Genomic DNA, 25,334 nt, shown 5'->3' on the forward strand with positions numbered 1-25,334 from the left:
CTTGGGACCTGGTGGCCCAGGAAAGACACTCAGATTCCGAATGCTCCTGTCTTACCCACTCTTAGAAAATAACCAGCCATACAAACACAGCCTTCAGTACTTTTTCTCAGATAGCTTTCTGAGGTAAGTATTATAATCTGATTAAGTGGTGGCTCCCAGAGTGTGGTCCCCTCAACACTGGCAGCTGTATCACTTGGGAACTTTTTAGAAATGCCCATTCTGGGGCCTCACCCACTGATTCTGACCTACTGCATCAGAAATTCGGAGTTTGAGAAACCAGTATAAAAGGATGCTCTTGGTGCTAGAAATTGATTGGTAACTACTCTGCATTTAAAAGCAGATGTGTAGGGAAAAAATGCTTGGTGGCTGTGTTACCTGGAGTATTTTTTAAAAATCCTCTTACCTAGCCGGGCATGGTGGCTCAAGCCTGTAATGCCAGCACTTTGGGAGGCCGAGGCAGGCGGATCACGAGGTCAGGAGATCGAGACCACGGTGAAACCCCATCTCTACTAAAAATACAAAAAATTAGCCGGGCGTGGTGGCGGGCGCCTGTAGTCCCAGCTACTCAGGAGGCTGAGGCAGGAGAATGGCATGAACCCAGGAGGCGGAACTTGCAGTGAGCTGCGATTGCGCCACTGCACTCCAGCCTGGGCGACAGAGCGAGACTCTGTCTCAAAAAAAAAAAAAAGAAAATCCTCTTACCTAGACCTCACCACAGGCAAATTGATCAGAATCTTCAGCACTGGGACCTGAGCATTAGTACTTTTAAATATATTTCTTAATGTGGTATTCCTGCAAGGCTTAAAAGCTGGTTTAAAGATACATTCGGGCAATATTTTCACATATGATAGGATGCAAATTATTAGGCACTGCTGAAGCTGCTTCTGGAGGATTGTATTTAAGGTAGTGATTCTCAAACTTTAGTATGCTTACAAATCACCTGGGAATCCAGTTAAAATGCAGATTCTGATTCAGTGGTTCTGGGGTGAGGCCCATGATTTCTGCATTTCTCATCAGCTCCCAGGAGATGGCAGTACTGCCTGATGTCAGGCCAAACTTTGAACAGCATAGATTTAGGGAAATGTGTACAGTATATGTATTTTCTTTTAAAATTGTTGAAAATAGCCTACCCACTAGTTTTGACATGCATTTATTGGGTTATTTCTCTCAAATCCTTTTGTGGAAAGAGAAGAGGTTGAAGTAAATAAGAAGTCTGTTAACAGTCTCATTTCCAAGGACTACTGTATATAGCATTACCGACGTCACACATTATTTAGTCACAGTTCAGTATTTGACTCTGAAGTCAATTCAGCTGATAAAAATATCTCTTGATCAAAGAGACGACATTTTACATTTCTTTTAATTGGAACCAGTTATTATATACTTATTTAAAAATGTGATGAGTCACTATTTTAAGGTTCAGAAGAAAAGCTGAATTGTCTCAGGGAAAAGGAAACATCATCTGAAGTGTTTTAAGAACTGTCAGCGATTTGAATACCCAAAGTCAGCAAAGAAAAAACTTCAAACCAGGACAGTCCTTCACCCACAGAAGTGTTTGTTTGCCTGTCATTAAAGTGGTGGGATAAATCTAGCATCTGCCATGACCTGTTTTATTCAGGAAGGTTTAGTTTTCAAATGTAGTCATTCCAGTGGGGTTGCCATTCAGATTCAGATTGTCAGATTGTCACACAGTGAGGAAACTGCCTCCTTGCACATCTTCAGAATAAGATCAACTATTTTATAGGTTGGCCTCTTTGAATACTGATAGTTTTTAGCCCTTGTAGAAACCTTAATGGGGTATAAAAGACCCAGAATTTCCTAGTGCACGTACTACTTAAGTTCCTAAGATAGGATTAAGCATTTCCAGAGATTTTTAGTAGTCTATACATGTTATTAAATTTTATAAAAATGGGCAGTTTGTGATAATCCTCCTGACATATAATAGCTTTCTAAAAAAGTTAGAATAATTAACATAATTACTTAGTATTTCAAGCCTACTTTTTAAGGGTGACTTGACTAACTATAATAACTCCTTCTCAGGGAGAGTCGAGTAGAAAATAAATTTTTCTTTTAAGGTCAACAGACTGGAGGTCTGCCTTATAAATACAGGTGTGTAAAGATAAGCATAAAAAGCCCAAGAGAAAAGTCCACTGCAGAACAGTCTCACTCCGTAAATAATATTTGGTCACTGTTAGCCTTAGGGCTAACATGATCTACGTGACTGTACTGATGATTTGGAAAGGTGATTTTTGAAATGGCTTCAGGATGAAAGTATTCGAAATTCTGGACTTTATGTGTCACAGTGGGTGTGAAGAGATAGGTTACTAATGGAAAATTCTTTCTGAGAGATATAACTGATTATGATTAGTTTCTAAATCATTAAGCTATTTTGAGTCTTCTCTGTTTTGCAATAAACGCTGTCCATACAATGGTGTTATACCTGATTTCCAAACCTGATTATATATCAGAATCACTTTGGGGGCATTTATGAAATACAGATTATTGAGCCCTACATGCAGAGATCTTGAGTCGTTACGGTCTGGTGTCTCAGAAATCTTTTTCAATACTATAGCTTATTCTGATGCAGAGCCAGGCTTGGAAATAATTTCAATATTTGTGCTAATTATCTTGTAAAATTTTCTTTTAAAAAAAGTATTAGGAGTAAAACAAGTCCAAATTATAGCCAATACCAAATTGGGAAACAAGATGTTTAATTTCCTAGTGTCTTAGTCCTTTTGGGCTGCTATGACAGACTGTTACAGAATGGGTGGCTTAAGCAACAAACATTTATTTCCCATGGTCTGGACACTGGGAAGTCCAAGATCAAGGCACCAGAAGATTCGGTGTCTGGTGAGGGCTTGTTTTCTTGTTTAACAGACAGCGTCTTCTCCTTGTGTTCTCACGTGGTGGAAGGGGCAAGGGAGCTCATTGGGATCTCCTTTATAAGGACATTAATCCCATTCGTGAGGGCTTCACCCTCACGACCTAACCATCTTCCAAAGGCTCCACCACCTCATACTATCCTGGGTGATTAGGATCTCAACAGAGGGATTTTAGAGTGATAGAAACATTCAGTTGCAGTCCATCACACCTACAGACTTTCATCTATACTGGCATTTTTCTCCATTGCACTAGTTCATTTAAATTCAGCCTTCTTCCGTTGGCATAAGAAAGAATGAATAAGACCTAGTATTTGGTACCACAATAGGGTGACCATAGTCAATAATAAAATTGTATATTTTAAAATAAATGTAATTGGATTTTTTGTAACTCAAAGGATAGATGCTCGAGGGGGCAGATACCCCATTCTCTATGATGTGCGTATTTCATGTTGCATGCCTGTATGAAAACATCTCATGTACCCCATAAATATACACCTACTGTGTACCCACAAAAATTAAAAATAAAAGTAAAAAAAAATTAAAATGTTGGCATAGTAATTTATTAAATAATATATCCCAATTTTTACTTTATTAAAATGGTATAATTGTTTATTAATGAATGCCAAGCTAACATAATTATTGAGGCTTTTATTAAAGAATTAAAATACTTTATGAGAAATTATTTAAAATAAAATTTTGGCCGGGCGCGGTGGCTCACGCTTGTAATCCCAGCACTTTGGGAGGCCGAAGCGGGCGGATCACGAGGTCAGGAGATTGAGACCACGATGAAACCCCGTCTCTACTAAAAATAAAAAAAATTAGCCGGGCATGGTGGCAGGTGCCTGTAGTCCCAGCTACTCAGGAGGCTGAGGCAGGAGAATGGCGTGAACCCGGGAGGCGGAGCTTGCAGTGAGCTGAGATTGCACCACTGCACTCCAGCCTGGGCGATGGAGTGAGACTCCGTCTCAAAAAAAAAAAAAAAAAAAAAAAAAAAAAAAAATTTAGGAAAATAATTTTTTGAGCTGTATCCTTAAAATTTTTACTAGTTCTTCAACTGAGTTCTGTATCTTTGAGGGCATGATAATATAAACAGGAACATTTTAGACTGTGAACATGGTAAACACTGGAATTAGATCTTACTCAAAAACATAGTTGTAGTTTCTCTGTGCCTTCACATTAAAAAAAAATTTTTTTTATGAGTACATATTATGTGTATATATTTACGGGGTACATAAGCTATTTTGATAACAGCATACAGTGTATAATGATCACATCAGGGTAAATGGAGTAGCCATCACTTTAAGCATTTATAATTTCTTTGGGCATACCTCCACATTTTTAACAAGAAAATTTTGACATAATGTGGATATGAAAAAGAACGTAGAGTACATAACACAGAGTAAAAGAACACAGTGCTAGTATACATTTTTAAAAATGCTGTGACAGCGCCTCCTTGCGGGCAAAGCCCAACATGTTGATCAGATTTCTGTTATGTATAAAAGTCAACAGATGCTTCCTTAAAAAAAAAATGAAAACAGTATTTTATGTGGTTCTGTATTACATTTTGTGCTTGACGAAATAAAAATATCAAATGAGTTGCATTAAAAGTATAATGATGTTAATCTTTTATTTCAGAATCTTCAATCGTTATTTCTTGTAGGGAATAAAATAAAACTATTTGTATAGCTTTACCCCCATAACATTTACCCTTTAACTGTTCTGCCTGTAGGACAGGGTAACCTTCAGGAGAATAATTGTGAAAAACAATGCCAAAAAGAGAAAAATGTATGAAAGCTTTATTGAGTCACTGCCATTCCTTAAATCTTTGGAGGTAAGTATATGTTTGTGCTTTTATTTTGCTTTAAAAGTTTCTGTTTTGCTAGCAATATTTAGTTCTATAGAAAAATTTCTTTGAATAAAAAAATCTATCCATGTTTTTATTTGAAAAGATTAAATGGTAGTGCTAATTTTTATAACTCATTGTTTCTTCTGCTATCTATAATTTCATTTGTTTTGTTATTTGAAAGTAATACATTCCTACCTAGCATCTATAGCAAATTTATATGTGGTCTTTATCTAATAGCAGACTTAATACAATCACATAGATGTAGACAAGAGTCACTAGTTGTAACTTTACAGTGAGGCGTTCTCTAGACATAGAATGTCCTCTGTGGCCTCTGCCTCTCGGTCACCTTTGCTGTTTATTCCTCTTTTCTTCTCCTCTTAAAACTGGCATTCCAGGCCTCTGTCCTTGGCCTCTTCTCTTTTCAGGATACACTTATTCACTTGGTGAACATGTCGAATTGCATGGTCTTAAATACAGATGTCCCTTGACTTACTATGGGGTTACCTTACGAATAAACCCATTGTGAGTTGAAAATATCATAAATAGAAAATGTATTTAATACACCTGAACTACGGAACGTTCTAGCTCAGCCTAGCCTACCTGAAACATGCTTAGGACACTCACATCAGCCTACAGTTGGGAACAGTCACCTGGCAGCACAGCGAGAGCATGGGTTGTTCACCTCATTGTGGTGAGGCTGGCTGGGCGTTGTGGCTCTCTGCCTGGCTTTGTACTGCATATCGCTAGCCTGGGAGAAGATCGAAACTCAAAATTAGAAGTATAGTTTCTATCGCTTTCAAACAACTGTAAGGTTGAAAAATCATTAATCGAGCCATTGTAAGTCAGGGACCATCTGTACTGTCCATATATTGATGCTTCTTAAAATTGATATCACTGGGCAAGGCCCCTCCCTTGAAGGTCAGACTTACTTATCCAACTGCAAATGTAAGATCTCCTCTCAGATGTCTAATAGACATCTCAAACCTAATATGTCCCAAATCTACTCCTTTCCCCTTTCCCCGCAGATGGCAACATATCCTTCCAGTGTCTCAGGCCAGAAATCTTCGAATTAGCACTGACTCATCTGAACCACCATCACCTCTTGCCTGGCTAATTGCAGAATAACCTTTTAAAATCCCTGGTTGTGGCACTGCTCTGTTTAAGCTCCTCCTCACATGGCCTCTAAGGCTCTGTACAGTCTTTCCCATTCCCCCACCCATTTTCCCCAACCTCATTTCCTACTGCTCCACACTCATCATCTCTCTGTTGACACATCAGTTTGTTGCCACTCCTCAAACACACCTGTCCCAACCCACTTCGGGGTCTTCGTACCTGCTGTCTGTCTGGAATGTCTTCCTGCACAGCTGCAGGGCTCCTTCATTTCTCAGCCCAGATGTCTTTTCAATGAGACCAGCTCTTAGGTTTTTATCTTTGAAGGTAGAGACTTATGAGAGAGAGAGTAGGTTGTTGTTACTCTAAAAACTCAACTTCATTTTCCATACTTTATCATTAAATGCTTTTCTATTTCACATTCTCATGTTTGAAGTATTTTGAGAGTAATTAAAGACAGGTATATATATATATATATACCCATAACATCTTATAAAATGGCAAGTGTCAAAACAGCAGTGCTTCTCCTTTTGAATGTCTCTGTTGGATTATCAGCTTACACCTGGTAGAAATTTTGTCCACATCACACAGTGCGTGGTAGACAGCTGATCTTTTCCAGCAGCATATTTCTTTAAATAAAAGTAGATCAGGGATTGGAAATCTGGTGCCTTCAGAGCTAGGCAGGTAACACAGAGAAGAAAACCAAGCCAGGAAGGGACTTTGGCAGATGGGAGAACGTGTATTTCACTAAAGAAACAGCTGCTATCCCACCATAGTTTTATTGTTGCCATGTGGAAATATGGGCTACGTGATGCTGATTTTTCAAGAGAAGCTGGAGATTCAATTTTTTTTCCCTTTTAATTACATTTGTTTTAAAGGAAGGGATCCAGTTTCAGCTTTCTGCATATGGCTAGGAGATTCAATTTTTATGAAAAATTATTTTAAAATGCTGGCTGGTAATTCATACAACAAACACATATACAACCTACACACTGCTCGATTTATTTGGCCTGTAGGCTACCAGTTTTTTATTTCTGAAATAGATAAGCTTAGCTAGTTAATTTGTTTCTATTTAATATCATCTTTCTTTCTTTGTAGTTTTCTGAACGCCTGAAAGTAGTAGATGTGATAGGCACCAAAGTATACAACGATGGAGAACAAATCATTGCTCAGGTATGATATTTTAAAATGTAATTCAGTTTAGGGTTATATTCCAAAAGGTTTGTGTAGTGGTAGATCTTGATAAACTTTTCATGTTTCTAAAATTAATATGCAGTGATGGGTTAAATAAATATTACTTCTACCAAATGACCTGTTAAAAATGGTTTCATTTATAGTCATTACTCTATTGAATATTTTTGTTTATGTGATTAACTCCTAATGAATATGTATTAAACCATCAAATGGTTTTCTGCATCATTGTAGTCATTTATAAGAGGAAAAAACAGGCGAATGTTCCATGACATTAATGAGGACCCAGAAGGTACACTGGAAAATTCTATAGAGTTTTGCATGATCAGTTCATGATGAAAATTCCTGAGGCTGCTCCTTGATAAAATTCACCAAGAAAGGAACACACTGCAACATATACTGTTTTGGCTTCCAAGACTACATGTGGGTCAACATGTTATTTAATGCCTAATACTTTTCTAAGATCCCGGCTGGAACCAATAATATTAGATACCTGGGTTGGAGTAGGGCTACCAAAAGTAGAATTTGTGAAGACTGTTGAAGTTCACAGGTAAAGCATGCAGATGATAGTACCTTGTTTCCTAGTTATATTTTTGAAGCACTAAGCAAATGATTAAGATGGATTTTTAATAGATTCTGTAATTTTTGTATCACAGCCTTATACTGTTTTGTGCTGTTTATCTGAAATGCAGTCTCTTCCTTTATATGGGAAACAAGATTCAAGGTCTTTGAGACTGAGAAAAAGAGAATTGTTTTAGAAGACAAACACATAAGTAAATCTTTCAATCAACACCCCTCTCCCATTGCTGAGTGTGTGTGTGTGTGTGTGTGTGTGTGTATGTGTGTGTTAGAGCAGTCAGGGATTGGGAAGAAATGGAGTCAAGCAAGATTAAAAAGTTCTACTATATAAACTGGCAAATAACAAAGCAAAGAGCATGTTTTAAGTGATTTTTTAAAGTTTTATTTTGAAATAATTATAGATTCACAGGAAGTTGCAAAAATAGTTTTGAGAGGTCCCGTGTATTCTTCACCCAGTTTCTCCTAATGCGTCTTGCATCACTATTAATAACAATATAAAAACTAGGAAAATGACATTGGCATAATTCACAGACCATATTGTTTTCACCAGTTTTACATACACTTAGAGCATGCTTTAAAAATAGTTAAAAATTACTCGGCAGTTAATAGACCTATTATGATTCAGAACACTTGAAAACTTAATATGAAGCTTTTATGAAAACCTGATACAAGAATAAGGGAAAGGAGATATGCTGTACTTAGGGTTTATTAAGGATATTCTTACATATTTGTTCTTTAAAGCATTTATAAATATACATATATATGCACTATATTCTAAAAATCTAAATTCAGCATTTATTTTTGGGATAGAATCAGATGCTAAACAACTTGAATTTGTATTAAGGAGTTTTGAAGTATCTTAAGTTTTTCCAGAATCACTTTGAGAGGCTTAGAAAAGTCAATGTCAGTATTATTATCTTCCATATTGTATTGTTTAATTCAGACTGCATCATCGGAGATTAAGGCAGAGTTCATTAAGAAACAAAAGCAAGAAAGAACAGGTATATGGGTAGAAATAGCAACACTTCTCTTTTAGAAGTCTTTCCAAAGCCTTGAAATGGAATGTCAGTAGGCTAGCATGTCAGAGTTTGGTCCTCAGTTGACTGTAGTGAAAATGTCAAGGCCCACATCTGCTGCTTCCGGCTCCATTTGGGTGCTTTCTGCTCTTTGCAAGTTAATGGGTTATCTTGGGTCACCACACCAATGCTTGTGATGTTAGGATGACGCAGGGTGCACGTCTCGGCACTTCCTCAGGAACACAGGATCCACAGACATGTTTCTGCCAACTAAGGGGACGCTGCTGGCATACACAGCAGTGTTGCCATTTCCAACTATGTATGCTGTTATCTAGGCTGAAATTTGGGTGAAATTCTTACCCCAGTGTTGTCACATTTTCTTGATTTTTAGCAGAAATATGGTGGTAGAGAATATATTATTTCAAGGCCAGGCACAGTGGCTCACGCCTGTAATCCCAGCACCTTGGGAGGCTGAGGCAGGTAGATCACATCGAGGTCAGGAGTTTGAGACCAGCCTGGCCAACATGGTGAAACCCCATCTCTAATAAAAATACAAAAAAATAAATAACTAAATGCGGGTTCTAGATCCCTGAGGAATTGCCACACTGTCCTCCAAAATGGTTGAACCAATCTACATTCCCACCAACAGTGCAAAAGTGTTCCTATTTTTCCACAGCCTCACCAGCATCTATTGTTGCTTGTCTTTTTAATAATTGCCATTCTGATTGGCGTGAGATGGTATCTCATTATGGTTTTGATGTGCATTTCTCTAATGATCAGTAATGATCTTTTTTTCGGCTGCATAAATATCTTCTTTTCAGAAGTGTCTGTTCATATCCTTTGCCCGCTTTTTGATGGCAGAAATACCATTTGACCCAGAAATCCCATTACTGGGTATATACCCAAAGGAATATAAATCATTCTGCTATAAAGACACATGCACACATATGTTTATTGCAGCAGTATTTACAATAACAAAGACATTGAACCAACCCAAATGCCCATCAGTGATAGACTGGATAAAGAAAATGTGGTACATATATACCATGGAGTACTGTGCAGCAATAAAAAAGAATGAGATCATGTCCTTTGCAGGACATAGATGAAGCTGGAAGCCATCATTCTCAGCAGACTAACACAGGAGTAGAAAACTAAACACCGAATGTTCTCACTCATAAGTGGGAGTTGAACAATGAGAACACATGGACACAGGGAGGGGAACATCACACACCGGGGCCTGTCACGGTGTGGGGAGTGAAGGTAGGGAGAGTATTAGGACAGATACCTAATGCATGCGGGGCTTCAAACCAAATGACAGGTCGATAGGTATAGCAAACCACCATGGCACATGTATACCTGTGTAACAAACCTGCATGTTCTCCACATGTATCCCTGATTTAAAGTAAAATTTTTAAAAAAGGAAAAAAAAATTAGCTGGGTGTGGTAGCACATGCCTGTAATCTCAGCTACTTGGGAGGGTGAGGTGGGAGAGTCGCCTGAATCCAGGAGGTGGAGGCTGCAGTGAGCCGAGATTGCACCATTGCACTCAAGCCTGGGTGACAGAGTGAGACTCCATCTTGCGGGGGGGAAAAGAAAGTATTATTTCAAATAATTTTACAAATGAAATCATTACTACATAATTGTCCATCAAAACCTCTTGAATTAGGGCCGGGCGCGGTGGCTCACACCTGTAATCCCAGCACTTTGGGAGGCCAAGGCGGGCAGATCACAAGGTCAGGAGATAGAGACCGTCCTGGCTAACACGTTGAAACCCCGTCTCTACTAAAAATACAAATAAATTAGCCGGGCGTGGTGGCAGATGCCTGTAGTCCCAGCCACTCAGGAAGCTGAGGCAGGAGAAGGGCATGAACCTGGGAGGTGGAGCTTGCAGTGAGCCGATATCGCGCCACTGCACTCCAGTCTGGGCAACAGAGTGAGACTGCGTCTCAAAAAAAAAACCTTTTGATTTAGAAACCGAGATAGCTTGTTCCCATAGGATTTCACTTTTCAGGTGAGTATCTGTACTTTGGGGTTGGATCAATTTTAGGGATATGAAAGGTAACAAGATTGTTGTCAATTAATTTTCATTTTCACCGTCTATTTTTGTTATTTATTCTGATAGGGAGATTCGGCTGATTCTTTTTTCATTGTAGAATCTGGAGAAGTGAAAATTACTATGAAAAGAAAGGTAAGCATTCTAAGTCCTCAGAACCCACATACTGTTAGCAAGGAACACAACAGATCTACTTTTTGATGTTTAGACTGAGGTTGATTTTATTTTTCATAAGCTGAGGAAAAGCTCATCTTTTTAATTGCCTTGTCAGGGTAAATCAGAAGTGGAAGAGAATGGTGCAGTAGAAATCGCTCGATGCTCGCGGGGACAGTACTTTGGAGAGCTTGCCCTGGTAACTAACAAACCTCGAGCAGCTTCTGCGCACGCAATTGGGACTGTCAAATGTCTAGGTAGGGATTGCAACAGTGGGCGTGCTTCTGCTGGTTGAACTTATGTCTGCATTTTATGTATTCATGTTGAGTGAATCATTTTATTGGATTCACAGGTTTTGTGGTCCCCACAAAAGGTAATAAGATTAGGACCCATTGCCTTATAAAATCAATTTGTGGAAGCCATTTTTTCTTTGAAATTTTTACATCCAGATGCATTTTGCTCTTTTGTGTATATATGAAATAACATCCCATATTAGACATTAAAATAAGAGTTCCAAGTACCACATTTTATATGGAATCTCTCAAATAAGCAACATCTGCTATGTTCCTCAAAAGAGAAGGCTAAGGTACTATTTTTATAAAGTCCATTATTAAGATCTGTGGGGAATGCTGAGATGTTGTGAGAATCCTTACTCTTACAGTACCGGGACACAAAGGTTCAGGTTTGTCAAAGCACAGTCAAATGTTCTTTGCTGTTTAGTCATTATTACTATTTTACCAGAGTAGCTTGGCAGAAATGTCGTTGTCAGGTGCAGACATCTGTATATATCTGAGATTGTATATCTGAGAAATCACTTACTTTGATAAGAAAATACAGTTCAGAAGGTGGCAATGTGGAGGGTATTTTAAGAAAATTGATACCACAGTTATTACCCTCTCTGTGCTTTTCATCTGTAATTCAATAGAATAAACTTAGTTTTAATGTTTTTAAGATTTGCAAGGATCCTTAGAATTAACTTCTTAGAGAAGTCATTCTTTAAAAGGTTTTAAATAAGTATATTAATCAAGTGTTAAATTTGGACGGAAGAGAAGACGATTAGAAACTGACAGGTAATTTCCCTAAGTAGGGCTATTAGAAAGAGTAAAGGTGAGTGAGTGAAAGTCTATTAGAGTAAAGGTGAGGTGAGTGAAAGTCTGTTAATTTTTTTTCAATAACAGATTATTATATTCACATCAAAGAAAACCTGAGAAATACAGAAAATGTAGGAAAAAACATACCACCGCCACTCAGTGATTTCTGCTATTATAATTCCTTCTTGTCCTTTTTATTTGTGTGGGCTTCCAGTTGTTAAACAGATTTCCAAACAACTTTTAAAGTTCATTATAGCTTAGGAATGTTCTTATTTTATTACACCAAATTTTAAAATTCTTTTAGGTGAATATATACATGATAAATTAATCATTCCTTAGTGGTAAATACTTTGAAGGTTTTGCCTCCAACTTTTTGGTGGGGAGCAATTTTTTGTGCATAGAAGACTTTTCTGTATTATAGGAGTTTTCCTTAGAAATGGTATTCAGGAGTGGGTTTTTAAAAAATTAACTTTTGACACATATTGCCAGATTACTTTTATTTGTACTAATTTACATGCTACTAGCAGTGCCATAATGCCCATTCACCCTGTTCTTGTAAACATTGCCTTTTTTGTCTTTGGTAATTTAAAAGGCAAAGAAGATATATTTTAATTTGTACTTTTATGTATAGAGTATGATCATATTTTCTATCTATATATTATAAATCCAGTTTTAAAATCCAGGAGACAGGCAAGCAAAGTGATTTCTAGCATGTACTTACAGAAGTAAACAAAAGCATTATGTCAGCTGCCATGTTTGGATTGCATAGACAATAGTATGGCAGCAAAACTTACAAAAGGTTAACACTTGGCCTTCACAACATGGCATTTTAAACCCTGAGAAGGGAACACAGGATAGAAAACACTCTTATGCCACCTTTGAGGAGTTCACATTGCTAAGGTGGAGACGGCACAATTATTTTTTAAAATTCTAAGGTCTTTCCATGATAGTCCCTCATTCTTTTCTCAGCTTGGACCAGGAACCTTCCACCAACTTAGCATTGCCCATCATATTGCCGAGGGACTGCAGAGCGTGGCCCAAGAGTGTGGCCCTGGCTGCTTCCTTTTTCAAGTGGAACATTTTTATCCTTATGCTTTTTCTTGTATTTTATAGTATTTACCTAAAATACCATTGCATTATTGATATATATAGAATTGATAAGGTAAATGACTTAGAAATTCTGCAGATTTGCAAAGAATGTTAATAAAAAAAATCTTCTCTTTTCTTAGCAATGGATGTGCAAGCATTTGAAAGGCTTCTGGGACCTTGCATGGAAATTATGAAAAGGAACATCGCTACCTATGAAGAACAATTAGTTGCCCTGTTTGGAACAAACATGGATATTGTTGAACCTACTGCATGAAGCAAAAGTATGGAGCAAGACCTGTAGTGACAAAATTACACAGTAGTGGTTAGTCCACTGAGAATGTGTTTGTGTAGATGCCAAGCATTTTCTGTGATTTCAGGTTTTTTCCTTTTTTTACATTTACAACGTATCAATAAACAGTAGTGATTTAATAGTCAATAGGCTTTAACATCACTTTCTAAAGAGTAGTTCAGAAAAAAATCAACATACTGATAAAATGACTTTGTACTCCACAAAATTATGACCGAAAGGTTTATTAAAAATGATTGTAATATATAGAAAGTATCTGTGTTTAAGAAGATAATTAAAGGATGTTATCATAGGCTATATGTGTTTTACTAATTCAGACTGATATCATATTAGTGACTATCCCCATGTAAGAGGGCACTTGGCAATGAAACATGCTACACAGCATGGCATCACTTTTTTTTTATAACTCATTATACACAGTAAAATTTTAATCATTTTTGTTTTAAAGTTTTCTAGCTTGATAAGTTATGTGCTGGCCTTGGCCTATTGGTGAAATGGTATAAAATATCATATGCAATTTTAAAACTTTTTGTATTTTTGCAATAAAGTACATTTTGACTTCGTTGGCATAATGTCAGTAACCTACAAATTCCAGTGGTTTTATGGATAGGCAATGTAGTTGTTACGATAATAAGGAAAACAGTCTTTTAGATGAGAGATCATTAACACATTTTCCCCTCATCAAGCATATATCTGCTTTTTTTTATTTTGCAATTCTCTGTATTCTATATCTTTAAAAATTTGATCTTGACATTTAATGTCACAAAGTTTTGTTTTTCTAAAAAATGATTTAAACTTAAGATCCGACATTTTTTGTATTCTTCAAGATCTTACACCTAAAAAATCTTTCCTATCCCAAAAATAATTTGGGATCCTTATCAGCATGCCCACAGTTTATTTCTTTGTTCTTCACTAGGCCTGCGTAATACAGTCCTATGTAGACATCTGTTCCCTTGGGTTTCTGTTCTTCTTTAGGATGGTTGCCAACCCACAATCTCATTGATAGCAGCCAATATGGGTTTGTTTTTTTTTAATTCTTAAAAACATCCTCTAGAGGAATAGAAACCAATTTTTATGAGCATAACCCTATATAAAGACAAAATGCATTTCTGCCCTTACCATATATACCATTAGGCCTTGCCATTGCTTTAATGTAGACTCATAGTTGAAATTAGTGCAGAATGAACTCAGATGTACTAGATTTTCATTGTTCATTGATATGCTCAGTATGCTGCCACATAAGATGAATTTAATTATATTCAACCAAAGCAATATACTCTTACATGATTTCTAGGCCCCATGACCCAGTGTCTAGAGACATTAATTCTAACCAGTTGTTTGCTTTTAAATGAGTGATTTCATTTTGGGAAACAGGTTTCAAATGAATATACATACATGGGTAGAATGACTCTGTGCTAGTGTAGTCTTATTAGAGAATGTTTATGGTCCCACTTGTATATGAAAATGTGGTTAGAATGTTAATTGGATAATGTATATATAAGAAGTTAAAGTATGTAAAGTATAACTTCAGCCACATTTTTAGAACAGTTTAACATTTTTGCAAAACCTTCTTGTAGGAAAAGAGAGCTCTCTACATGAAGATGACTTGTTTTATATTTCAGATTTTATTTTAAAAGCCATGTCTGTTAAACAAGAAAAAACACAAAAGAACTCCAGATTCCTGGTTCATCATTCTGTATTCTTACTCACTTTTTCAAGTTATCTATTTTGTTGCATAAACTAATTGTTAACTATTCATGGAACAGCAAACGCCTGTTTAATGAAGAACTTTGACCAAGGCTATAAATGCCACTTACATTATTTTCAGTATTGTTGGTTATATTTAAATTTTCCTTATAATAAAGCACACTTTTATAATAAAATACATGAATTATTGTTTTTCATACTTTTTCTTTAAAGTTTTCTGACGTGCATAATGCATAATTCATTGAAAAGCATGATAGCAATGTGGCATGTGGAAGCTAACCCCCAGGGCATAACATAGTAAGAAAGTATGGTTCTGTATCGCAATAGGTTTTTAAAATTATTAGCTATCGTCATGTGTGGGAGAAATAATCGTGGTTTGTTGCAGATTTATTTGGCCATTTAAAATAACCAAATAAATCTGGCTAACTAGGAATTTATGTGTAAAATTATCTGATTAAAACAGCTCAAGTTTGACTTGTGGATGTCATTATTTAACTATTAATCAACACTCTTTACTATGTGAGAATTATCTGTTGACCATTCATTCAAGGACAGAGCCTCTCGTGTATCATGCGTGGCTAAGGAAAGTGGTGAGGACTTTTTCCCCAGGAGTGACGGTGCTTTCCCTTGTTTTAAATAAAAGTGTATGTGTGTGTGTATGTGTGTGTGTTGTTTTCTGCATATCCATATGTATTAGGGTTTAGTGCAGATATTTTAACATACACATTACCTGTGACACAACTTAGGTGAATGTATATGTGTTACCATTAGGATTAGTATTATAAACTCTGGCTAAATGCCATTTAAAATGCTTTAAAAGGCCGGGCACCATGGTTCATGCCTGTAATCCCAGGACTTTGGGAGGCTGAGGCAGGAGGACCACAAGGTCAAGAGATCGAGACCATCCTGGCCAATATAGTGAAACCCCGTCTGTACTAAAAATACAAAAATTAGCTGGGCGTGGTGGCACGCGCCTGTAATCCCAGCTACTCAGGAGGCTGACGCAGGAGAATCGCTTGAACCTGGGAGGCGGAAGTTGGAGTGAGCCGAGATTGTGCCACTGCACTCCAGCCTGGGGACAGAGCGAGACTCCATCTATAAAACAAACAAGCTTAAGAATTCTCCCAAGTGAAATGGCATGAAGCAAGGGACTTCGGATTTTATTGAAAGTAAGATTTAAAAACATGCTGTGTTCTTTCCCTTTCCAAAGCATCTTTAAAGATACTGATAGAATTTTTCCTTTCTCAAAAAATGTTATAAAGGATGAGATGACCTTTGGCACTCTTAAGGAAAATTAATACTGTGTAGGCCTAGAGAGGTGAGTCATACATGTGGATTAAGGCAGTGCTTTGTTAAATTGCTGAAGACGGGATTCTAAAAAAAAAAAAAAAAAAAATTACTACCTAAGAGAAATAGTTTTTAAGGAATGCTGGCTTTTAAAATTTAGTGTTTGGTATAGCCTGACGCCCAGTATCAGAAAGAATTTTGACAAAAAAGGAAGAACTGGAATGAGTTCAGACAACCTTACCTGTTCTAGAATACTTCTAAAGGCAGCAAAACTGGTTGAATAGACTATAGAGTTGTTCATCTTCACAGGTATAAAAACCCTTTAAAAGTGTAATGAATTATGGAAATATAAGTAGTAAAGTATACCAGTTATTTGCAGAAGACTCGTGTCAATAACTATGAGACCTTAAATCAGTTCAATTTGTATACCTAAGGATAATCAGTGACTTCACAATTCATTTACTTTGTGAGTCAATGGCAGAACTTGTGGAAAATTGAGATCTATTGATTCCTCATCCAATTCATGGCCTCATATATTTTCCCAAATACTGTTAATGAGCCTGGCATATAAATTGGTATATAGTTTCCAATGCAGAGAATAAGATTATTTTGAGAGGAAAACTTTTGATTTGACCAACAGATCTGGGTCTTTCTCTACCTTTTTATGTTCCAAATTTATAAATCTAAAATTGCCTAGAAAATCCTGAAGTATGTATCACATATATAGGAAAATGTGGTGATATATGATAGGGAGGTAATGTCCACCACAAAAATGAATGCTATCTACCAAAGAGGTGGTTTTCCCAGATTTTTGATGTAACCATAGCCTGAGTCTCATCATTTTTCCAAATATAAAAACTTCTACTACAAAATGTATATACATTAAATCATGTTTTGTCAGCACCAATTATAACTGATTCATTATAGCATATAAATTCATTTTTTACTGTCACTGGAAAACAGAAAATGACCTTTTTTTCAGGCACAAGGGAAAGTTTTTTGTGGCTCTTGACTGTAACAACCCAGACATGAAACCCTAAATATTTTCTATTTAACTTGAAAAAAAAGGTTACAAAGTAGACCCTCGAATGAGTTTATCAACAGGAAATATGACCAGTTAAAATCTTAGATAAAGTTGCTATTGATGACTGGTTTTCCATCTTGGTCCTAATTGGAAACCTTCCTAGATCTTGCTGAGGAACAAGAGAATAAACTCTGCATCCTGTAACTTCACCACCTCTCTTAGGCCAAGGGCTGACATTTAATACAAGTGTACTTCCTTTACATAATGACTATATTCTTGAAGTATATACAAATGACATTTTTTAAAAGCCAAGCAATATTTTAAGAAAAGTGCACACTATAAAGACATCTTTGGTAAATCTATTTTCTCATAATTGCACTTTAAAGCTGAACTTAATATCCTCAACATTTTTATTACTTATATTCTGTATAACTTAAAGTAATTGTGGTTTTTGCCACTTTTTTTAATGGTGAAAATCACAATTACTTTTGCAGCAACCCAATAATTTGCCTTTGAGTGACTGACACTGTGAGGGAAACAAAAATGAATAATAGTGCTTATCATATAAACATAGCTGGAAGATGAGACATGTTCTCAAATAATAACAATGACTACATAGAGGAAGTGACAGTTAAAGTGCAAGTTATTTAACAAAGTCAAATATTCAGACCAGCATCCTATATATAGTGCTACACTATGCTGTATATGAGAAAATTCATGCTGCTTGTCTCCCGTAACTTTTCATTTATTTGTTCCACAGGTAGGTATTTTTTTGATAGCTTATTATGGACCAGACAAAAAAAAGCACATGAGATGGTGACTGATAAGGAGAGAATGTAAATGTGGAGGGGGGACAAATGTAAGCAATAATATTCAGTTTAGCACAGTGTGATAAAAGTGACGTGGGTACTATTCCTACATTTATTTTTTTTTTGAGATGGAGTCTGGCTCTGTCACCCAGGCTGGAGTGCAATGGCGTGATCTCGGCTCACTGAAACCTCTGCCTCCTGGGTTCAAGCGTTTCTCCTGCCTCAGCCTCCCGAGTAGCTGAGACTACAGGTGTGCGCCACCACACCCAGCTAATTTTTGTATTTTTAGTAGAGATGGGGTTTCACCATTTTGGCCAGGATGGTTTCGATCTCTTGACCTTGTGATCCGCCCTCCTCAGCCTCCCAAAGTGCTGGGATTACAGGCGTGAGCCACCGTGCCCTGCCCTATTCCTACAATTTTAATTGCTCTTTATCCGACTTAATTGTACTTAAAATGAGGTACTTTTTGCTAGCAACTAAACATAGAGAAGGTCCTAGGATACCAAATAGATAGGAGTAGAAAATACTATGTGAGAGTTTGTGTTAAATAGTTCAGGTAACAGTAATGATCTCTAGAAAACTTGCAGGACATGAGAATAGTCATTTGAGCTTGATTTTATACATCGAGAGTGAGATGAAATAGAATTGTTGCCTTCTGTAAATACATTTTCATTTATGCCAAATTAGACTTGACAAAAACTTTTTGAGAAAAATTTGGATCAAAAAATGAGTAGTCCTCTCTATGTCCTGAGGATACCCAGGTTTATTTCTCTAGACTTGACTTCCTAAATGCCAGATGAATATATTCAGCTGCCCAAGGACCTCTGGACTCAAATTTCTTGCCTGCACAGCATGCTCATCACCTGAGGTTGAACCTATCCTTTCCCTTCCTCCCAGTCCCCAAATCTGCTATCCTCTCCAGCATTCCCTCAGTCAATAACATCAGCATAACCACCCTTCCCCAACATACTGCAATTACCCAAGCCGGAGACACAGTCATTTTGATTCTTCCCTTTTACGTTGATTTTTCTTCCTAATGTTGTCATAGTGTTAAGACATTAGCTTATCAGCCACTGAAGAAAGGTCTTGCTTTCTGGTCATCGGAGCAAAATCTAAACTTGAGTTGCATCAAGAACTACAGGAACAGGAGACAGATGACTCAGTTCTAAAATGGCCATCATTAGCTCCTGTGGATTTCATTACAACTTGCCTGAATTACCTGAGTACTTTGAACTAATTAGAAAATTAACTCATTTGAAAGGATAGTAAGGTATATGGAAGGATATTTGTTAGAGTTTAAATATGCAAGATGCTTTCTGAAAACTTTGAGAAGTACTTAGACCATACATGTGTTCAATTTCTCCATTTAGTACTTGTTCATGTGATTTCATTTGTTTACCTTTTGACAATTCAAAGTGATTATTTTCAATATCAGGCAATGCATGTACTTGAACTTCTCTTTAGTTCAGCAAAGCAGTCATTGGTGTGTCAAATATGGTGGAATCAGGGAAACACATTATTTCACTCCTAAATAGGATTTATCCGTTTTTTTTCTTCTGTTCGTTTTTTACTATCTCTAACAAATTAGAACTTGATATTTAAGATAACAGAGGTAACTTTACAAACCGCTGGAAAGACATTTTGATTTGACAATTTCTTGACATTTTTTGCATACATTTTATGTGTGTATATGTGTGTATAGATATGGTGACTGTACCAATCAAGAAGAGGTGTTATTTAAAGTAACTGATTTTTTAACGTCAATTTTATCATGGAAACATCTGAAGGATAGTTAAAAACTGTAGTTATATCTGTTTTAGTCTGAGAGTATAATTTGCACATGTAAAAATTTCCAAGGAGATCTTACTAGTTTCGTACTTTGATCTTTGTCCTGGCTTATAAGTTGGCTAGTTTTATTGGTCACTCAATTAATGATGATGTCTCTGTTAAATACACATAAGGTACTAATGTGGTCATTTAGCCCCCCAGGGAAGTCAGAAGATTGGACTAATTGTCCACTTAAAGGTGTAGCGAATTCTAATAACAGTATTTAATCAGTTGTGACTAAACTATATAAATTTAACTCATATTAAAGACTTGGACAAAAATGAGAAAAAGTGTGCAAAAAATGTTTTCTATCTTTTTATTCTCAATAATTGGCACAGTGGTCAAAAAATGGAACTAAACGTTTCTGAATGAATGGAAAAGGCTTTACAGAGCTATTAAAGGATAAATTATTATTTGTAATGTATCATACAATATCTGGATCTAAAGTTGAATTTTTTTTCCCATTTCCGGTGTCCCCCGATAAAAAAAATATCACCACTAAGGCATTTGGTAAAAACTTTAAAATAGTTTAACTTTTAAAAACAAGGTTTAGCTGAAAGCAGATCTCACAGTTTGTGTACTGGAGAGGGGTAAAGCAGTATCTCAATCTCTTGCCAGCTCTTTTTTTTTTTTGAGACGGAGTCTCTCTCTGTCGCCCAGGCTGGAGTGCAGTGGCGCAGACTCGGCTCACTGCAAGCTCCGCCTCCCGGGTTCACGCCATTCTCCTGCCTCAGCCTCCTGAGTAGCTGGGACTGCAGGCGCCCGCCACCGCGCCCAGCTAATTTTTTGTATTTTTAGTAGAGATGGGGTTTCACCGTGGTCTCGATCTCCTGACCTCGTGATCCACCCGCCTCGGCCTCCCAAAGTGCTGGGATTCCAGGCGTGAGCCAGCGCGCCCGGCTTTTTTTTTTTTTTTTTTTTTTTAAAAGAGAAAAGTTTTTTAGTTTCCTAGAAGGTGTTAGACATAAATATCCCAAAACAATTTTAAATAATTAGGTGAACTTCGCAGATTTTTCTTGTCAAGAAATTACATGTTGGAGTAGAGTTTATACTTTCTATTCTAGTACACGATGACCCTCCATTGTTAAAAAAAAAAAAAAAAAGGAAGAAAAGCATACACAAAGTAGCAGAGACATTCATTTCTTTGAGTCACTAATAATTTCTGAAAGATGATAAATTCAAATCTTGTCCTTTTTCCTCAGGGAAAAAATTAAGCATTCTGTTGGCTCTCCTCTGAATTATTTTAATAAAAAATAGAATGCTTTATTACTATTTGTGAACCTAGAAAGTAAGTATTTGATCACACGGGATCAAATTTATTTTCACTTCAAGGATTCAAATGGGGAATCCTCAAGAATTTTAAATCCGATTTCAACATATGGGGGCTTATTCTGGATTTCTTGATTTGTTACACGGCTTTGAGGTATATTTAAAAATCCAAGAAATGCAGGAGGTTTTAAAGAAATAACTAGCTGTGTGATTTCTAGCTCTGTCCAAAGGTTTGCTTTTACAGATTTCTTACTAATTTAGGTTTTCCTCATCTGAATTCTAAGCACATATTTAGTGATCTAAAGATATAAAATCTAAAGCACAATTTAAATGATTAAACACTAAAGGTTCAAAGGGGGGAAAAGCTTAATCATGCCTTTGTAATGTGAATGGTAAAGACACCAATTATTGACTAGATGCTGCCGACTGTGAATGGACAGCCATGTTTAAAGAGAAGTTAACTATAAAGCAGGGAAGCGTCTCTGATGAGTCAGAGAATTCGTAACTTCAGGAACTCCTAGTGGAAATGAAGTGGAAAGACAGTTTCTTTCATCAATGAGAAAACGTCTAGAAGGAAAAGAGGGTTAATAAAACTCACCAGAGAAACTTACTGATAATGATTCACAAATTAAATCAGTTTACGTCATACATTACGCCCCTTTGTATTACGTTAACCAACCAGCATACTAACCAGTATGGAAAATGCCGCTTTAACTTGCCTCAATTTCGTAATCGCCCGCCCCCGCCCCCGCCCCCGCCTCCGCTTTGTAAATTCTCTAGACCCCGAGCTTCTCGCTTGCTCACAGTCCATTCCCCAGCCTCACTCTTCCTGGCACTTAGCTGGCGTCTCAACAAACTTAGGTGAACTGAACAGAGCTGACAAGGCAATCTGAAGTTGCTGTCCTGGGAGTGGTGAGGCAAGGCACAAGAGAAAGAACTTCTAGTTCTTCCCACTGCCAGTGCAGCCCCCAACATCACTTTCGGCCCCTTTGTGCCTGGGGCCGTGATTTGTGGGTGACCAAGTCCCTCGCTAGCCTGCAGTACTTCCGCTGGTGCAGTCATCTCCTTCCCCTCGCACTAAAACAATACCCTGGCCTCCTGCCAAACTCTTGAGCAGCGAGCAACTCTGGCTGTTTATGGCCCGGATTGGGTGCTGCAAGAGGCTTAGGCCGCTCTAAGTGTTAGCAGAGGCCCAAAGGAAGAGAAGAGGCCCCAGCTTTAAAACACTCCCTTCCTCCGCCCCCTCCCTTTTGTCCCAGACACCAAAACAAACGAGCTGATACACGTGTCCCTATGACTCTTGTTTACTATCAAGACTGCGCTGTGCGAGCGCCTCTGGGATATGTAGTCCAGCTCTTCCCCGGCCAGCAGTTTCCCACAGCCAAGGACCAAGGCTTGAGACTACGAACCCACAATCCATTTCGGGGACAAGGTTTGGCTCGGGTCCCCGGCCTCTCGGCAATAGTCCAATCCGAAGCACTTACTCTGGTGATTGACACGCCGTCTTCTCCAGTAAACACAACACAAAAGTCAATACATGCCCGCCCCCGAGACGGGCCACGGTACCACCCAATGGGAAAAGGGAAGAACCGAATGGCAGTTCTGCAGTCCAATAAGAGGGCGAAAGAGCTGGGCGGGGGCTCAACCCCCAGGGGGTTGAGGGGAGGGGGAAGACGAAGCTTGAAAGACTTGGTAATGGCGACGGGTTTGGTAAGTAGGAAAGTTTCGGTTGAGGAGTAAGAGCTGCCGCGAGAGCAGTAACACGCGCGGGGGAGGCCGACGTCGGTCGGAGAGGGGGTACGAGAGCTGCTGGTGGTGTTGTCGTGGCCGGAGCGGCCCGCGCCTGGGCTGCCGGCACTTCGCGGCAGGTTTGTTGTCTTTCAGTTTGGGAAGAGGTGGGGGTGGGGTAGGGAGGGGCAGGAGCGCGGGGGATTGGGCAGCCGGGAGGGCTCGGGTCCTCGTTCCTTCTCCTCGGAGGGTTGCCCTTGGGGTGGGGGCAGCTAACCGTTCGACTGGTGCCCGCGGCGAGCCCACCGGACCAGCGTCTCCCGCGAGCTCACCTGGGCTTCGGGGCGGCGGCGCTAGGGGGTCTCGGGCAGGGGCCGGGAGGAGGCAGGGGGAGGGCGACGCTCGGGGCCAGGTCGCGCGGTGGATGGCCGGGCCGGGTGTGGAGATGGGGCGGGCCAGGGCGGGGGAAGGGGCCGACGCGGCGCTGGGGCTACCCAGGAAAGTTTGACTCTAACTCCCCTCTTGTGGGCGGAGGGTCGGAGCTTGGCCGGGGTGGGGGGCTGGCCGGAGGTGGGGGACCCCAGTGAGGCGCCGCCTCCTTCTGGACTGAGGGGGGCTCTGGCCGAGCTGAGGAGCTCGCGGAGCCGCTGGGCCCCGGGGCTCATTGTTACGCAGTTCGAATGAATGGGCTCCCAGGCGCCTGCGCGCTGGGTCTGAGCCGAGGGGAAAAACAAGCCCGGAGTCCGGGCTGCGGTCACATGATGGGGGGAAGGGAGGGGAACGCGATGAATGGCGAAAGAGGGTGGGGGATGGACTTGGCGTGAACCGGGAGGCACTGCTCTGTGTGACCCAAAGAGGAGGCTTGGCAGGCGATTCCAGTCTCCGCCTTTCAACCTATGCTGCCACCGCAGGCCGATTGAAACAAAACAAAACAAGCCAGGCGAAGTGGACAGCCAGGTTTTTGTAGCTTTAAGTGCTGCGTGCTGTCTAGGGTATTTCACTCTACGCTGTGCACTCTGCACTCGAGTTCATTCTTAGGAAGTTTTCAGCTACAGTCGTTTTTAGAAGGAGCACTGACAGCGAGGTAATACTTAAGTTTTCTATTTTGTTTTTGGCTCACGGTGCCACTGATGCCAGGACGAGATGAGGCTTAGAAAAGGAGTTAAACATACTGGGAAGCGATGGAGTCTTACAGCTCGGATGGAGGCTTTAGATTTATTAATACTTCCCTCTGAATAGCCGTAACCACTCCTAATAGTGGTTTTGAAATTAAAGGTACTTTTTGAGAATTAGAATAATTTTAACATTTGGAAATACTGTTCTGGTCATTTAACAGTGATCTAAATCTGCAATGTGTGTCGTACTTTTTTTTTTTTTTTTTGCTATTTTCCTTTATCTTGCAAATGAGTGTGGTAGAGTCGGTCATCTGTTCAGTTGCGTTGGTTGAACTCAGTTCTTGCAAGGTAGACAGTAGTTGACAAAATTTCAGGGAAATTTGAATTATATTGAGAATTAAATCCACTCCCTAAAGTTTTTGGGTTATCTTATACTTTTGAGGAGCCATTTAACCACTTTAAAGCAAAATATTGTTTGTGCTTCCTCGACTGGTAAATTATAGAATGAAGTTTTGATTTCACTTTCTAGTTTCGTCTTAGTTTTGTAAACCTACTTATCTTTTCTGTCTTGAAAACCCTTCCTCTTTCTTAACTTCTCAAACTCCTAACTACATACCCTAGTTAAAAGGGTACCTTCTCCCAGGATTGCCCACCTACATGTCTCCGCTATCCTGTGTGCTTCACAGGGCATACCTCTCAGACTTCAAACATGATACTGTTACTGTAAGAGTTGTTTTCTTCACTATGTACATATGTATGTATATATAAAATATATAATATATACATATATTTTTTTTTGAGAGGGAGTCTCGCTCTGTCGCCAGGCTGGAGTGCAGGGGTGCGATCTCGGCTCACTGCAACCTCCACCTTCTGGGTTCAAGCGATTCTCTTGCCTCAGCCTCCCGAGTAGCTGGGACTACAGGTGCACGTCACCACTCTCAACTAATTTTTTTGTATTTTTAGTAGAAACGGGGTTTCACCATGTTGGGCAGGATGGTCTCAATCTCCTGACCTCGTGATCTGCCTGCCTTGGCCTCCCAAAGTGCTGGCATTACAGGTATGAGCCACCACGCCCGGCCCACTGTATTTAAACTTCTTTGGATTCTTTCCTCACTAATCGAAGTGCCCAGTGAAGAAGGCATATGGCATGGACTTATTAAACTGCTGTGCGCTGAAGGTTCTTCAGGGTGAATTGCAAGCTGGTGTTTTGTATATGTGTTTGAAATAAAAATACTGGTACTCCCCTCTCCA

General features: G+C 38.9%; 2 protein-coding genes across 8 annotated transcripts in view; both read left to right on the forward strand.

Annotated features, from left to right (window-relative positions):
- The window catches only part of PRKAR2B (protein kinase cAMP-dependent type II regulatory subunit beta), a 119,231-nt gene extending 103,733 nt beyond the window's left edge, over window positions 1-15,498 (forward strand). Inside the window, exons 7-11 of the mRNA XM_032761355.2 lie at window positions 4,612-4,713; window positions 6,937-7,011; window positions 10,747-10,812; window positions 10,949-11,087; window positions 13,151-15,498. Of these exons, the coding sequence (XP_032617246.1) occupies window positions 4,612-4,713; window positions 6,937-7,011; window positions 10,747-10,812; window positions 10,949-11,087; window positions 13,151-13,284 (516 nt within the window). The 3' untranslated portion in view covers window positions 13,285-15,498. The remainder of the gene's footprint in view (window positions 1-4,611; window positions 4,714-6,936; window positions 7,012-10,746; window positions 10,813-10,948; window positions 11,088-13,150) is intronic.
- Window positions 15,499-22,914: 7,416 nt separating this feature from the next.
- HBP1 (HMG-box transcription factor 1) overlaps window positions 22,915-25,334 on the forward strand; it is a 34,017-nt gene continuing 31,597 nt past the window's right edge. For 2 of the 7 annotated variants that reach the window (XM_058425812.1, XM_032761364.2), the window contains exon 1: window positions 23,558-24,052. Coding sequence is in view for 1 of the 7 variants with exons in the window: in XM_032761362.2 (XP_032617253.1) it covers window positions 22,936-22,950 (15 nt within the window). In the remaining 6 variants the exon portion in view is untranslated. The other 5 variants (XM_032761362.2, XM_032761366.2, XM_058425821.1 and 2 more) reach the window with 5 other exon arrangements.

Source organism: Hylobates moloch, unplaced genomic scaffold (genome assembly GCF_009828535.3).
Source record: "Hylobates moloch isolate HMO894 unplaced genomic scaffold, HMol_V3 SCAFFOLD_1, whole genome shotgun sequence".
In the NCBI taxonomy this organism is placed as follows: Eukaryota; Metazoa; Chordata; class Mammalia; order Primates; family Hylobatidae; genus Hylobates; species Hylobates moloch.